Here is a 17,731-nt window from a genome sequence, read left to right as displayed (position 1 = left end):
CATAAGTGTGTTTACTGTATTTATTTAAAAAAATTGCTTTCTGTTCTTCCATTTGTGGTGGTATTCATGTCTGTTTAGCTTTCAGGCATGATTTGAACTAATCATTAGCCTTCTCCTAAAATTCAGTTGTGCTGTAACACTGTTGGTGTCTGAATGAAACTGTGTGCATTTCCCACCAACAATACATAATAAAGTGTAGAAAAGACAAGATCACCTGTGCAAGTCTCTGTTGTATTTCTGCATCCCCAGGAGCAACCAGCGCCTCCTTAGCTTCAGAAATCAGTTTAGCGGATCCTTCCATAACCTCACGAGCAGAATCTAACATGGCAGCTGCTCCAGCGGGATCTGATGTGGTGGCAGCAACACCCCTTGCGGCCTGAGCTAATGTCTTCAGTGCTTGTGCTGTTTCACTAGCGGCTACACCTGTGAAAACAAGGTATGTTTAGAAGAAAAAGGGTTAAAGATGAGACATGCCATTTTAGTGTTCGCATCAAATTAAAATTACAAAGGTAATTTTATCTACATTGTAAGCATGTCAAATGCAAGTATGCAAGTGTATGCTTTAAGTTTTCAAAGAACATTTGTAAAAAATATATGTGAAAACATTCCAAAGTAGTTTTTTAATGCAAAAATAAAACTTCATGCATATTCTGATAAGTGCTTATTGGCATTAATAATTGAATAAATTATTATACTAGATGTAATAAGATTTCTAAAACAAATAAAAACTGCAGACAAATGAGTAAAGCCTAGAGGTTTATAAATTTTATATAAAGTATAGACTATTCCAAATGTCTCATCCGTTAGCGTAATTATGCTAGCAGTGATATTAGTCTTCAATTATTACTTTATTACACTTGTTCTAGATTTAAAAATGAAAATCGATAAAGATGTTACCAAATATAAATTTTACTCTAAACAGAAACATATTTAGGGTTAGAGATACTGTAGTTATATTATCAAAAAAGGGGCATAATACCAGTGTAATGCTCATTTCCCTGTGCTGCACAGGTAAGCAGTTGAGCCATTGAGGAACCAACAGCCTTAGATGTACCACCCAGATCCTGAGCGCACTTTTCCAACTAAAACAAACAAATGTCACATTGGAATTGAGGCATAATCATTTCAGAAGATCTCATATCATTTTTGTCAGTGTAGTTCAACTCACGGACTCTCCAGGTAAAGGTTTCAACTGCCCCTCAGAAGCAGCCATTTTAGCATCCTGGAGTTCATTCTTAAGTGTCTGCACTGCGATGAGGGCAGAGTCGATCTCCATCGGGCCACAAGCCTCATGAGCCTAGAAATCAAAATGAGTGGTTTATACTAATAGGAATGTTTTGAGTTTAAAATTTACAGGAAGTTTTTATAGAAAAATGACCTCTTGATTATCAAAATTCTTTAATTATTTTAATGCGCATGTGTGGAAGTCAGATTCACTACCGTCTGTGCAGCGGTGCGGAGTTCAGCCAGGGTGGTGGCCAGATTCTTCGCACACTGCCCCAGCTGCATGGCTGCAGCCTGATCAGTCACAGTTGGCACCGAGGATTTTGCTGAAGACACCATCTTACTTCCAGGCTGGAAAAAAAACATTAATAGAGTACTTTTTCTTGCTAATTAATGTGGTAACACATGCACACTCATTCTGCAAATGGTGGGTGTGATTTTGCCAAGTAGGGTGCAATCCTTATTTAGCATCTATGTTGATCCTGGGACATCTTTCCTGTTCAAAAATGCATTTCATACCCCTAAACCTAGCCCCAATTGTCAATTAGAGGGATAAAATGTTGGATGAATAATATGAATACACACATAAACATAACTGTAAGCCTAAATTTAACATTAACTGTAAATGCATCCCTTAAATCTGATTGGAATGTTGTTCCAGGATCAACATAAATGTCCTAATGTTACATCACGCTGACAAACCAGCAGAGTCCTGAAAATAAAGCCAGAGCATTCATGATTGCCCCCTGGTGGAGAGCTGCAGTTTACATTACCGCATCTCTGAGTGAAATAATCATGGTGAATTTCTTTCTGGAGTTATTTTCATTTTCCATAACCACACTGCTTCATACTTAAAATCCTTGTTGGTTTTCTGTACTAACCTGTAGAATCAGTGAAGTTTATTTATCAAGTAAAAATGTGCTCTATAAGAAAATAAACATTATTGACTAGCTAGCTAAGACAACTAGCCTTAAGGCCATTTCACACTAGCATGTTTAGCTGTCTGAAATGTAAACAATCAAAACAATAAATATCTATGGGAGTTAGATAGTTAGAAAGTTGCTACAAACCTATATTTCAGTATGTTCACATACTTACAACTGAAACTGAATACTAATTAGGGGCGGGCTTTCTTTTCCACATCATTCAGAATCAGTCATAGCAAACTAAAGGTAAGATGGGTGTGGCTAAAAATATAGTGGCTGAAGCTGTCAAGTTAATGTCAACAGTGGACCGCCATTTCAAACATGGAATCAGATTTTTTTTTTCAGTATATTAACTTGCACTGAAAATAAGTTTTGCAAATTTTGATTTCACATAGACTTTAATGTCTTCACTTCATGTTCACTGCTGCACAGATGGCATCAAATAACAGCCAAAGATGCCAAAAACAACAACTTTGCAACATTTTGGCTTCACTTTTCTACAATGAAAGAAAGTGATGATGCTCTATTCATCTTCTCATTTAGTCTCTACAGATGAGTGTCATGTTATTAATAACAGACGGATACAAGATCCAAGACCTGTAAAGAGATGATGCCAACCATCAAGCACTTCGGGGACAACACATACACTTAATACACAAGTACACTTTACAAAACATGTACACATGGCCATCACCAATATGCTTTAAAACTGCAGGTGAACTAGGTTTATAAACAATAATAACTTATATTTGACTGCAACTTACAACTTAATTTGATTGTAATGCAATAATACGCACCTTTTGCGAAGCTGCTTTGAATCAGTAAAAAGCACTATACAAATAAATTCAATTGAATTGAATGGATACCTGAAGGAAGTTCTGGCTGGCAATGATGAGAGCGAGCTGTGCACTTCCATCCTCTGGCTGCCCCTGACTGCCACGCACTCCCTGCACCAGCTGAGGGATATGGTCAGCTACAGCCTAACACACAATAACAAAGAAATCACTACTATAGATAGCCCATCATTTTGAACATCGTAGAGGTTAATAACACTAATATTAATACAAACCCTGCAGCTCTGAACCAGTTGTTGGTGGGCTGCTGTGTTTTTGTTAGAAGCTGCTGCGTTCTGGGACGCCGCAATGGTTTGAGTGGCAGCAGCAGCGGCCTGTTTAGCAGCATTCTGAATGAAAAAACAGAAAACATAGAACAGACAGTGCAGCGTTTCATTCAAACTGTAGGAGAGCATCAAATAAATTCTCTCTTGCGTTAATCACATTGTTCTGTCCAGGGTTCCCACTCTTTCATGAACAGCAGATTCAAGGACTTTTTAAAGCACCATTAAATTTAAAGCAAGCACCTTTGTAATTCAAATGGCAGCTTATATAGCAGCATAGATTATAGATAGATAGATAGATAGATAGATAGATAGATAGATAGATAGATAGATAGATAGATAGATAGATAGATAGATAGATAGATAGATAGATATTTACATTTAAAAATGTCAGTGTAAAGATGTTTTGAATGTGTCATTTTCTCTCTCAAGATTTGATGAGAAACTCAAGTATGAGGTGATGTGAATAAAACGTTGATCCTTTTAAGCGGAAGTGACAAACTGCAAGCTTTACATGTTTATATCTTCAAAAGATGAATTTTGTCACTGTTTTGTACCACGCTAGCTTGTAGATATCCTTGAAGACTTCCATGCTGAAACTAACATCTAAAAAATGGTTTAACTTCAATGGACCTTTAAATGATTGATTTTCAAATTAAGATTCTTTTCATTCTGTTTTTGACACTTTAAAGGACATGTGTTTGTTTTCAAGTACGTTCCAGGCCTAGAATTCATGTCTAAAATCTAAGTCAGAAATAATGGGAACCCAGTCTGTCTGAACGTAATTTTTTTTCTGGAAATCAAAATCAGTCACTGACCTCCAGTCTTGTTATGAGTTTCTTCTTAATGGCGTTCTGTGCCGCAGCATTGGTGGCCACACGCAGACCCTCTGCAGCCTCACGCAACTTCTGCTGCTGGTCTTCGTTTTCAGGGTATGCAGCGGCTCCCTAAATACACACACACACACACATATTTACAAAAGCTTTTTACGTGTCTGAGTGTAAATGACATTTTATACATGCTTTTGACAACTGTTATTAAGTTATTTGTTCTGTAATGTTATTTTAAATGCAAAGATGACATTATTTGTCAAGACAACTTGAAATTACCACAAATTTAGTCATAACTCTGTCATAAACATAATTTTCATGAGACATTATAATTGTCATGATTTTTATAATAGCATCATTAATTTTTTTTTACCTCAAATTCAGTGGTTATGGCTTTAAAAAATGTTGTTAAATATTAATGATAGTGTTAAAAATTATATCACAAAGTAATGACAAATCTTTTCATTTTCAAATCCTTCATTTTCTTGTCGGCTTAGTCCCTTTATTAATCTGGGGTCGCCACAGCGGAATGAACCGCCAACTTATCCAGCAAGTTTTTACGCAGCGGATGCCCTTCCAGACGCAACCCATGACAAATCTTTCATAAACATAATTGTCTTTAGACATTATAAGTGTGTTATGAACAATTTTCTTATCATGTTTCCTTTTGGAACAAACTTTATTTGTCATTAAAGTGTCATTACTCTGTTAAACAATTATATGACAGAGTCAATAATGTTTAATAACATTTTTATAACAATTTCAGCTTGTACCACTGTAGTTGAGGTCAAAAAATAAAATTGACGCCATTATTACATTCATGACAATTATAATGCCTCATGGAAATCAAGTTTATGACAGATTTATGACAAGTTTTGTTGTTGTGGTAATGTCAAATTGTTATGACAAAGACAAAAACAGGTTGCAATGTATTTGTTTATGTCAAGTTGTCAACAAACAATGTCATTTTTTTTTAAAATGTCATAACTGAGATGCTGTTGTTCTTATAAGCATACTTAAAATCCCATTCACATCATGACAATAAAGGTTTCATAAAAAATCTTTTGAACTTAAGATGTGTCTTCAAATCATTACAAACTCAAACTTTTTTTCTAGAATAGCTGTTTTTTAAAACGAGTTTAAGCAGAATTAAAATGATTAAAGTGTTAATGCTCAAATGTTAAACCCACCTTTGCAGCCTCAACCATTCGAGCAGTGGCATCTGCCAGCAGTTTGGCAGCCGCAAGAAGCTTCTTGGAGTTGTTGACATCCACCTCCACCTCAGCATCTGATCTCATGGCGTTCACAAGGTCAGAGGTCGCCTGGGCAAGAACCCGCGCCTGCCGGACCATCTCACCTACAACAAAGAATGACACATCTCTATTACTAGAGCAGCGTAGAATGCATAAACAAATGAACTATGCAAAGTAGACTAGGAATTTAAATGTTTTAGATGCCACACAGCCACAGACATATGAATATAGTCATTCAAATAACAAAAAGGCATCAAGAATATTTATTGCTTGTATAAAAACCTAATTTATAGTGTGAATATAAAATGTGGCTTGGAAAATATTTACTTTATATTACATTTACTAATATAGTACTTTACATAATTAGTAGAATAATTAGTAAATTAATAATATACTGTAATTATTCAATTTTTCTTTTCTTGGTTTCTACATTTTTTTGTTATAAATTATGATCAAAGTTTAAATTATCTACAATAATTGTTATACTTATAAATATTAGATTTTTATTCTTGAATAACTGTATACTTAAAGTAATAAAATGTTTGATTTCTTTGGGTTTTATTTTCATTAATAAGATGGATTGTATTAAAGGGCTGCACAGTGGGTAGCACGTTCGTCTCACAGCAAGAAGGTCGCTCTTTTAAGCCTTGGCTGGGTCAGTTGGTGTTTCTGTGTGGAGTTTGCATGTTCACCCCATGTTCGCGTGGGTTTCCTCTGGGTGCTCCGGTTTCCACCACAAGTCCAAAGACATGCGTATAAGTGAATTGGGTAGGCTAAATTGTCCGTAGTGAAGGTGTGTGAATGAGTGTGTATGGATGTTTCCCAGAAATGGGTAGCAGCTGGAAGGGCATCCGCTGCATAAAACATATGCTGTATAAGTTGGTGGTTCATTCTTCTGTGGTGACCCCAGATTAATGAAGGGACTAAGCCAAAAAGAAAATGAATGAACGATTTTATTGATAAATATTAACTATTAATAAGAAGTTTTTAAACTTTTCTCCAAATATTTTCTCCTCAGCCCTTCCTTGCTGCCCCCTGAAGATCCCTGAACACCTGAAACGGACTTTAAATTTAAAGTAATGTCAAGGATATTCTTTAAAAATAAATGATTAACATTATTTAGCAAAAACACATTAAACTGTCTGAACCTTTTAAACAGTAATAATATGTTTTACCATTTCAAATATATTATGTTCTTTGGAGATTTCCAATCAAACGCAAAAAAAACCCATAACAGGTAAAAAATATTTATAACTATAAATTAAAAAATAAATGATATATGATCAATCAATCAATCAATCAATCAATCAAATGATCATATTTTACAATTATGATTGCTGAAGAATGCGTCACTTAAGTTTGCCTTTTAATTTTTCCACCACATGAAGAAATGACATTTTAAAATACTGTGAAATAGTAAACAGTTATTTCTAAATTTTAAATACTTTAGGTTGAGCACATCTTTCCAGATACATCTTTCCAAATCATTAAAAATGACTATTATTGTACATGATGCATTGATCTCACCAGCATCCCCCATAGAGCTGAAGATGTTCTCTGTGACGTTCATGATGGTGTCTGTGGCCTGGTCGTAGCGTCCAATGGGCTCTCCGCGGGTAGCGTAGTTCCTGACGTGTGTGAGGAGGTCACTTAGAGCCTGTGTGACGATACCGGCTGCTGCGCTGACAGCCTTAAGGAGCTCTCCATCGCTGGTGGCCGACAGACAGGCCTTCACACAACCTTCAACCGAACGATCCACCAGTTTCCCTGCTTCAATCAGCTGCTCCTGACATACCGGAGAGCTGATCGTGGGGCTCACAACCTACATAAACACATCAGTGATCATTTTATTTTAATCTGGATCAAAACAAGACATGCGTGTTAGATGAGGATGAAAGGAAAAAAAAATTCCATTTGCCAAATGCGTGGCTTTAAAATCATGAGAGGGGTAGTTTCCCCAAAACTGAAATTTGTCTATATTTACCCATTCTTTAACTGTTCCAGACTCGTTTGAGTTTCTTATTTGTAAATGTCAATTTTATTCATATTATACACAACCAAATGATAACCAATGTGCTGCACAATACAAATCACAAAGAGAAGGATATAAAACTGCAGCTAAAATAAACAATTCTCACTGATAAAATGCCAAATCAAAGAGGTAAGTTTTCAACCTAGATTTAAAAACAGACAGATATGAAACAGATCTTTCCACAATCTATGACCAGCTACTGTGAAAGCACGGTCACATTGCATCACATCTGCATTTCAGCTTCGACTTAGGTATGCATAATAATCAATGGTTTGATGACCGAAGAGACTGATCAGGATATACAGAAAGCAACTCTCGTCTATCTGCTGCAGAAATATTATAAACATTCAGAACATGAGGTGATGTCTGCAGAAGCTGTTTTAGGGGGAGACTAGCAGACATTATTATCACTGTGGTTGCTCTGGCTCAGTCCCGCTCGTCACCAAAGGTACAGTACATGATACGAAGACACACACATACATATGGGTTTGTTTGATGTCAGAGTACGGTACGTTTAGATAGTGTGAATGTGTCTTCTGAACTCCGGTGCGCACCCGTGAACCGCACCAGAGGCCGCCTGAAAGAGGTGGTCTGGTGTATGGTTCACACGAACTCTGGTCTGGTTCCAACTGAACAACAAACTATCGTTTTCATACTGTTCATTCGCGTGTGTGTGTATCTGTTTGTGTCTGTGTATTACGTACAATAAAGCTTGAGTACGGTCCCGGCAACTGAACTAAGTGAATGCACTCTTAGTGATTTAAAAACCAAGAGAAGAATGTTAAAAGTGACACAATAGTGCACAGGCAACCAGTGCAAAGAGCGTAAGACTAGTCTGATGTGGTCATGTGTTTTGGTACCGGTTAAAAACTTTGCAGCAGCATTTTGAACTAACTGTAAACAGGATAGAGTTGTCTGACTAATCCCAAAATATAGTGAGTTACAGTAGTCCAACATAGACGTAATAAAAGCATGAATTATTTTTTCAAAGATTTTTCAAGATAAAATAGGTTTGACAGATTTTAAGAGTCGAAGCTGAAAAAAAGCAGGACTTAAGCACTGGATTTATCGGTTTTTCAAATCTCAAGCCATCATCAAAGATGACACCCAGATTTTTTTACCCAAGGCTTCACAGAAAAGCTTGATTTACCAAGATTTACTGTTGGTTGCCTAAAAGACTTTCATGGGCCATACAGAATTATTTCAGTTTTACTCTCGTTAAAATCTAAAAAGTTCAAATACAGCCATGCTTTCACATGCGCCAAGCAAGATATAAGAGTCTCCAACCCACTTGAGCTCGGTTTTAAGGGCAGGTCAATTTGAGTGTCATCTGCATAACAGTGAAAATACAGACCATAAGCTCTTCTGCACAACACAAAAGGAGATATTTAGAGGAAAGCTGGAAATGTGGAACCATTGACTTCCATGGTATTTTTTGTTTTCGGTTTCCAGCTTCCTTCAAAATATCTTCTTTTGTGTTTAACAAAGTCATGAAGGTTTGGTACCACTCGAGGATGATTGAATGTTTTTGCTGTTGTTTTTGTTTGTTTGTAACTGGAGCTAAATACTGGAGATATAGATTATATTCATTTTTTACAATTTATTTTTGCTAAAAAAAAACAAACAAACAAAAAAAAAAAACTCTAAAACTGTATTTAGATTAACATTGTTAAAAATCATTTCAAAAGGATAAACAGAACAAAACTAATTCCACACAGAGGGAATTGAAACACAATCCAACAGATCATGCTTCATAGTTAAAGTGCTTTTACAAATAGAACAGGAGGGATGATCTTCTCCAAGTATTAAAAACTTGTATGTTGTCTTGGAGTGACAATGAATAAAAACAATCTGATTTCACTGGTTGGAAAACCAAAAGTTTGTTTTAAAAAAATAATGAGTCGATTTTTGGGGGGAATCATCCCTTTAATCTGTGATTTCCCCCTCAATTATGACTGTGTGTGTGTGTGTGTGTTTTCACCTTGGCACAGGCCACTAGTTGTGAAGTGGAAAGGGCACACTGGGTGGCAGCAGCGATAACCCTGTTCTGCATCACGCTGTCTTCAGAAACCTGCGCCACGTTCTTGGCCTTCAGAACCATCATAGCTGCTGCATTGGCCACAGCTTTTGCCAAGTTCATCAGCACATCCTAAAACAGACACATATATACAGGCTCAGGGTGATAAACACGCGTCATGCATTGTATACTTTATTAGACGCCTGTGTACCTGGAAGCGCTCATCGGTTTCATTCTCTCCAATCTGTCTGAGCAGATCTCCACTGGCCTGACCAATGCTGCCGGCTGCAGTCAGAACAGTCTGTCGAGGCTGAGTGACAGAACATAAACTAGTAAATATAGATTTCTCTCTCAATAGCTTCATAGTAGTGCAATGTTGCTGGAATTCTAATGAAATTTAATTCAGGGATAATAATAAAAAAATAAAGACTCAAAATGTTACATTTGACATCTGGAAAGAAAACGTCACATAAAAAAACATGCAAATCAGTTATAAAAGTAAAACCAAGTTAACAAACTGAGCATTTAAATGTGGAAAAACAATTCATGAAACAATGAATGAATGAATGAATGAATGAATGAATGAAAAAACAAACAATAAATGAAACAATGAATGAATGAATGAATGAATGAATGAATGAATGAATGAACGAATGAATGAAAAAACAAACAATAAATGAAACCATGAATGATCGAAACTGCATAAATGAATGAATGAAACTGCATAAAAGAATGAAAGAATTAATGGAATAATAAATGAATGAATAAATGAATGAATGAAACTGCATAAAGAGTGCAATAAATGAATGAAAGGATGAAAGAATAAATTAATAAATAAATGAAATAATTAATTAACAAAAATTTCTGAAATAACAGCATGAATGAAAGAAAGTAACTGCTTAAAAGAAAGAATGGATGAAACTGCATAAGAATGAATGAACGAAACCGCATAAAAGAATGAAAGAATGAATAAAAGGATAAAATAATGGATGAATGAGTTGATGAAATTTCATAAAAGAATAAAAAAGCATGAATGAAAGTAACTGGATAAAAAAATATTGAAAATGAATGAATAAAATTGCATAAAAGAATTATTGAAGGCATTATTGAATTATTGAATGAATGAAATTTCAGAAAACAATAAAAGCATGAACGAAAGAATGAATGAAAGAAAGAAACTGCATAAAAGAATGAATGAAAACTAATGAATGAATGAAACTGCATAAAAGAATTTAAAAAATGAATGAATGAATTAATGAATGAATTTTATCCCTAAAAATGCAGTGTAGTATTTTTGGGAGAAAACGAATACAAAATCTTTGACAATGATGCTTCTACAGTTGGCACCTCTCCTGACGTGGGCTCGACAGCTTTGAGCAGGTCAGAAACGGCTCCGGTTAGGGTCCTGGCAGCTCTCATCAGATCATGCCCACTGCCAACCTCATCCTCCATCAGAGCCGCCAGCAGCTTCACTCCCTTCGACATCTCTGTCAGGTTTGAGGAAATGGTGGTGATGGCACAGCCCACTGCAGTGTAATCAGTGTCTGTTGGGTCACCTGTGGAAATGAGACAGGACATTTAGCCAATCATTACACAGCAGAGGTGCATTCCAAACTTCAAAGTGTATATATAGTAAATGCTCTGACATATTTAAAGTGATAGTGAACCCAAAAACAAAAATTAACTTTGTTTACTGAATCCAAACCTTTAGGGGTTTGTTTTTTTCTGTTGAACAAAACAACATAATTTAAAGAAAGTTGATAAAACCTGCAACTATTGAATTCCATAGTAGGAAATAAAAAATACTATAGAAGTCAGTGGTTACAGGTTTTCAGCTATCTTTAAAATATTTCAAACAGGTTTAGAACTGATGAATAAATGATAAGACTATTTTTAGTTTTTAAGAGTCATGTTGTATATTACTAAAGACTAATTTCTTTGTTTAAAAGGCTTTACCGGCAGTCAGATTGACCACAGAGGCAGTTCCAGCTGTGATGGCATCCACCTGAGAGTGAATGTCATGCTTGGACTCGTCCATTTTGTTCTGAATCCACATCTTAGAAGCCTGAATGTGAAGTAAAAATGAATAAAAGTAAAAATTAAACAGAAGCAGCATGTACACACAGACATCACCTACAGTTGAAGTCAGAGTTATTAGCTCCCCTTTGAATTTATTATTATTTTTTTTAAATATTTCCCAAATGATGTTTAACAGAGCAAGAAAAACTTCACAGTATGTCTGATCATATTATTTCTTTTCGAGAAAGTCTTATTTGTTTTATTTTGGCTAGAATAAAAGCAGTTTTTTAATTTTTTAAAATCCATTTTAAGGTCAAAATTATTATCCCCTCTAAGCTAGATTTTTTCGATAGTCTACTGAACAAACCCTCGTTATAAAATAAGTGCCTAATTACCCTAACCTGCCTAGTTAACCTAATTAACCTAGTTAAGCCTTTAAATGTCACTTTAAGCTGTACAGAAGTGTCTTGAAAATATCTAGTCAAATATTATGTACTGTCAACATGGCAAAGATAAAATAAATCAGTTATTAGAAATGAGTTATTAAAACTTTTATGTTTATAAATGTGCTGGAAAAATCTTCTCTCCATTAAACAGAAATTGGGGAATAAAAAATAAACAAACAGGGGTGCTAATAATTCTGACTTCAACTGTATGTACTATATAAGTGCAGGTTAAGTATGTTTACACATAATAATTTTAATGTTTAAAAGCTATTAGTTACTAGTTAATTAGTTAAATTTATTAGTAACTAATAAAGTTATGGTAACTACTAGTAAACTTTTCCTAATTTGACTGTAATGCCATAATGTGCACATTTTGTAAAGTTGCTTTGAAACAATAATTATTGTAAAAAGCACTAATAACTAAACAACAAATAAACTTGAAATGAAGCAAATAGACTAGTATTAATACAACTGAAAATTACAGGAGAGTAAATGTGAAGCCTATTACATTAATCAAGCAGAAATAAAAATAAGAAAAATAAATTAATGAAATTAAAAGTTCCCTAAATAAATTATTACACATATTATTGTATTATTTTGGTAATACATATGCTTTGTGTTCAAGATGATTTCTCATGTTCATGTTTTCTCATCACAAATAAAATGTACTGTTAAAATAAAATTTATATAGGTAATAAGTACAAGCAAGTAAAAAAAAATCTATGATATTAAATAGAGATTAAATTTGTAGCGTAGTGTTTGTTTTTTCACAACATCAACTAAACTGAAACAAAATAAAGTAAAAAGTTGATAAGTTAATAAATAAGAAAGCATCTCATGCATGCAAAAAAATGCTAAACTTTTCACGGCATCTAAATATTGCTGTACTCTGGTGATTTGAGGAGCTTCTTTCATCCTCATTTTTAAGTAGCTTTGGACAAAAGCATCTGCAAAATGAATAAATGCAAATGTAATCGTCTCACCATGTCATCCCCAAGTGGTGGCAGCTCCTCCACCTCCTCCAGATCGTCCTGCGCCTGCTGCACCGCCTGCATACTGGTGTTAATGGTTCCCACAAGAGCCTGCTGGGCTGCACTCTGATCACCCAAGTAAAAAAATTCAATAACTACACTGTGAGCCACCAATACATCTCAAATATGATCGCAATAAACTGGTGAACAACCAATATGTATTACTCAAGGGCTGATGCTAATATCTAGATAGCCAAGAGGCCAATATGAGGTCATTAAATGCATTTTATTGTAATTAGTTTGTTTACTTATTGCTACATCAGCAACGTATGGCTCTTTTATGGCAGGATTAATATAGATAAAAAACTTATTACATAATATTAGTTTTATTTTCAAATAACGAGAGCGTTTTGGTAAGCGTGGACTCACCAGTGGTGGCATGTGTCCAAGATGCATCTGTCCAGTTGTGATCTGTTGTTGTGGAGCAGGCATTGTACCCATGTTCAGCGTTTCTGCCCCAACAGAACCAGACCTCAAGATGCCAGGCAGTGCCACAGAGCCATGCTCGACCCGTCCCACACGGTTAAACTGCTGCTGCAATATAGTGGATCTGTGAAAGACAGGGAACAAGAGAGGTGGATAATGTTTTCAAAAAAACATAGAAGTGTTTATAGACTCTTTTTTAGAAATGCTTCTGTTTTCTACATTTGTTTGTATAGCTAAGATCGATTTTTGTTCTATTTTCTATAGACATACTCTTCATATCTAAAGTTTTAAGTATTTTATATTTGGTCTTATTTTCTATAGCTTTAACTTCTATTTCAATGTCAAAAATTGTCTGTTTGTTTTACTTATTATTCTCCATAATTTAGATTATTATTAGGGCTGCACAATATCGGAACATACTGACGTTGCAATATTTTTTTAATAAGTAAAATTTCACCAGATGACTTGAATATTTATGCACATTTACTTCCATGCAAAATCATCATAATTAATATAAATTTATGAATTCTTTACAAAAAAAAGAGCTCTCACTCTCATTCTCACTCTATTTGTAAAGAATTCAGAAATTTGGATTAATTATGATGACTTTTCAGAGTAGAGTATGTGCATAAAATATGATTTCAAAAACAATAAGCAAAGTTAATACAGCAGATCAAAGATACAAAATAAATAAACAACAATTTATATGATTTTTTAAGGGAGTCGAACAGTACTGATGAACAGGAATTAAATAATTAAATGAAAAATAACACTATATTGTTTTAATTATGTAAATAAGTATATTGATATTGTGAGCTACAAATGTTTAATTTATTGTGGCCAATAAATCTTCTTAAATTTGCTTGGAATTCTTACACGGTCACAGGCCTTAAAAACATATATATATATATATATATATTTTATATAATATATATACATTTTCTCTCTAATTTTCATTCATTTTTCTTCGGCTTAGTCTCTATTTCAGAGGTCGCCACAGCAGAATAAACCGCAAACTGTTCCAGCATTTGTTTTACACAGCAGATGCCCTTCCAGCCACAGCCCAATACTGGGAAACACCCATACACACTCATTCACACACACTAATACACTACAGCCAATTTAGTTTATTCAATTCACCTACAGTATAGCAAATGTCTTTGGATTGAGGAGGAAACCGGAGTACCAGGAGGAAACCCACGAGAACACGGGGAAGAACAAACTCCACACATAAATGTCAACTAGCCCAACCAGGACTCGAACCAGCGACCCCTCTCCAATGTTAAAATCTAAAATTACTATTCCTATAAAATGTGATATTACTAAAATAGTAATCCGCTATGTTTTATCTCTGGTCAACTTTAATCCAGAAGATCCTGCGATGTGACTATCGGGATTCGCACATTGTGATATCAATGCTGAAAGGATATATTCTGCAGACCTTATTCTTATTGGCATTATTTTGTTTTTGTTTTTTTCACGGGGGATTGTATAAGCCCCTCACAGCACATTGTACTGTGTATATGACAAACAGAATGTGAATTTGGATGGAGTGATAAGGAAAGGGCAATGTTTGTGTGCCGGTAACTCTGCATTTGGGGCTTATTCAAGCAGAGGAGACGCCAGCAGTCATTAAAAACACACTGAGAATAGAAACAGTGTGCTGAACAGGTAACCTCAGCTTCATCTAGATAAATACAGACTCAGATAAGTTTGTTTTTCCACTGTGCTTTTCCTGTAAGGCTGTACTGGTCTGAGCAAAGACATTTCCAAAGAAAAATTGCCAAGAAATGACAAAACCTTGAAAGGAAATATGGTTATCATCAAAGCTAACTAAAAATGTGCGCGTCTGTCTTACTTTTTTGGAGAAACGGATTCCTCTAACATGGTGGCCTCCTCATCTCCCTCTAAACCAAACCGGTCCTTACTTTGTTTCTGTAACAACGAATAAACACACAGTTTATACACATTTACATAGAAGATTTAGATCTCATTACCTCAATAATGCCAATTTGTAATATACAAATACTAAATAGACTTTTTTCAAAAGGAATAGTTCACCCAATACTGACAACTCGCTTTATTTGTTTTAACCCTTCATGATTTTTTTTCTGTTGAAAACAAAAGATATTTTAAAGAAAACTGTTGACCATTGACTTCCATTGTACTTGTTGTTCCAAACAGGTTTTCAGCTTTCTTCAAAATATATCTTTTAGTATTTAACCAAGTAAAAAAACTCACTTGAGTGAATTGTCAATTTTTTGGGATGAACTATGTCTTTAACAGAAACCTTTTTATGAAAGCTCAAAATAATTGAATGTTGAATAACTCATGAGAGAAAAGCAGTTAAGTGAGTGAATACTGGCCTTCTTGAGAATGATATCGATGTAACCAGCTATAAGCTGAGAAATCTGCTCCCCCTCAGTGGTTTGAACAGAGTAGTAGCTTTCCTGATACTCCCCGAAATCCTGCATATGGACATGAACAGGGCTTTTTGGTTATTTATTGTAGCATTAAACAAAAGAGTTGTGCATCTTAATAGACCCTTTTCACATTTCTGAGTTTCTCAGCAGCAGATGTCGTCAGAATACAACAAATATTTTTTTTACAAGCCTATTTGCTAAAATAATAAAAGTAAAACTCCACAATGGTGTTATCAAGACTTTCAGAAAAAGGAAAAAAAATGTGTGAGACCGATAATGGCAGCCAGAAAAACAAACTTTTAATAAGCCTTAGAGAAGACATTCACTACAACGTATTTCAGGTTTCTTGTCAGGTATATTTTAAAATGAGATTTATCTGATGACATAATAATATTAAGGATTTTAAGGATCCCTATTTTAAGGATCCCGGTGTAGCCTATACGCTAATTAATATTATTTTAAACCTTTATACTTTGCCACTAACTTTCAAACAACTAATATAGATCTTACTCTTTTGTATAGCCAGACTCTTTTATATATTTTAATAAAGTACAGGTCGAAAAAACAAAAGCTTGATATTAAGTTATTAAGTATAATATAACATAAGACAATAATAAGACAAAAAGTCTAATATATATATATATATAAGCAGCACAACATTTTCAGCTATAATAACAATAACAACAACAAAAACAACAACAACAACGAAAATATACTAAACAAATATACTATAACAATTCTAAAAAGAATTTCAGTCCCATTTTGTATTAAGTGGCCCTAACTAATATATACTTACATAGAAATTAATAGTTTGTTACAATGTACTTATTGTGTAAATATTTGTATTTACCGTGTACTTATGCTTGATTAACTACGTGTATGTAATTACATTCGTAACTAACTTTTGTAATTACATTTGTAAATACACTGTTGACCATCCCATACACCTTAACCTACCCTTAAACCTACCCATGCCACCAAACCTGTTCATAACCCAACCTCTATCCCAACTCAAAAGAACCACAAGTGTTCTCAAATACATTATAAACACAGTAAGTACATTGTATTTATTTTTTTGATGTAAGTACATAGTAGTTAGGGACACTTAATATAAAGTGGGACCAAAATTTCAAAAATGCTTCCTGTAAACCAGCATATGTAAATGATTTCTGCATGATTATGTGAGGATGAAGACCTGAGAAATACAATTCAACTACATTGTAAAATATGTTAATATATATACATATTTTTTTTAATTGTAATCCCGTTTCACAACATGATTACATCATACTCTATGTTGGCCAAATTCAGTTAAAGTGAGAATTATTAGCCCCCCTGAATCAATACCCCCACGGTTTATATTTTCCCCAACTTCAGTTTAACGGAAAAAAATACTTTTTCAACACAATTCTAAACATAACAGCTTTAATAACTCATTCCTAATAACTGATTTAATTTATCTTTGCCATGATGACAGTAAATAATATTTTACTAGATATTTTTCAAGACATTTCTATACAGCTTAGTGACATCAAAAAAAAAAAAGTTTAAAGGGGCTAATAATTTTGACCTTAAAATGTTTTTAAAAAATTTAAAATATTCTAATCGAAATAAAAGAAATAAGACTTTCTAAAGAAGAAAAAAAAATTATCAGACATACTGTAAAAATTTCCTTGCTCTGTTAAACATCATTTGGCAAATATAAAAAAAGAAAAAGAAAATTCAAAGGGGGCTAATAATTCTTCAACAGTAGATACAGCTTTGATAAGTATATGAATATATAATCATAATAAAACATAAGACTTTTCCTGATTCCAAAAAAAAAAAAAATTGAGCTATCAATTAAATTGTGAGAGTGTAAGAGTTTGCATGTGATGTAAGTACCAGTGTAAAGCTCTTGGGTGAGGCGGCCCATCTCTTCACTGTAGTAAGAGGCCACTCCTGAACCACGTCTTTGGTCTTCTCATCCACTCGCATCACTGACTCT

The 17,731-nt window shown here is 34.3% G+C and overlaps 1 protein-coding gene across 13 annotated transcripts in view; it reads right to left on the bottom strand.

Moving 5' to 3' along the window:
* tln2a (talin 2a) overlaps nt 1-17,731 on the bottom strand; it is an 81,051-nt gene that overhangs the window by 24,625 nt on the left and 38,695 nt on the right. For all 13 annotated transcript variants that reach the window (NM_201193.3, XM_087259472.1, XM_087259479.1 and 10 more), the window contains 18 exons: nt 17,629-17,731; nt 15,688-15,789; nt 15,180-15,256; nt 13,265-13,445; nt 12,848-12,961; nt 11,356-11,464; nt 10,747-10,955; nt 9,611-9,709; nt 9,364-9,531; nt 6,878-7,172; nt 5,288-5,454; nt 4,086-4,214; nt 3,220-3,333; nt 3,017-3,130; nt 1,441-1,575; nt 1,169-1,297; nt 980-1,082; nt 215-423 (listed from right to left, as the gene is read on the bottom strand). The exon at nt 17,629-17,731 is cut by the window's right edge and continues 53 nt beyond it. In NM_201193.3, coding sequence (NP_957487.3) covers nt 215-423; nt 980-1,082; nt 1,169-1,297; nt 1,441-1,575; nt 3,017-3,130; nt 3,220-3,333; nt 4,086-4,214; nt 5,288-5,454; nt 6,878-7,172; nt 9,364-9,531; nt 9,611-9,709; nt 10,747-10,955; nt 11,356-11,464; nt 12,848-12,961; nt 13,265-13,445; nt 15,180-15,256; nt 15,688-15,789; nt 17,629-17,731 — 2,557 coding nt within the window. The remainder of the gene's footprint in view (nt 1-214; nt 424-979; nt 1,083-1,168; nt 1,298-1,440; nt 1,576-3,016; nt 3,131-3,219; nt 3,334-4,085; nt 4,215-5,287; nt 5,455-6,877; nt 7,173-9,363; nt 9,532-9,610; nt 9,710-10,746; nt 10,956-11,355; nt 11,465-12,847; nt 12,962-13,264; nt 13,446-15,179; nt 15,257-15,687; nt 15,790-17,628) is intronic.

This window comes from Danio rerio, chromosome 7 (assembly GCF_052040795.2).
Source record: "Danio rerio strain M-AB ecotype USA chromosome 7, GRCz13ab, whole genome shotgun sequence".
Lineage (NCBI taxonomy): Eukaryota > Metazoa > Chordata > Actinopteri > Cypriniformes > Danionidae > Danio > Danio rerio.
The sequence above is the reverse complement of the archived record's forward strand: the minus strand, read 5'-3'. Positions and strand labels throughout refer to the sequence as shown.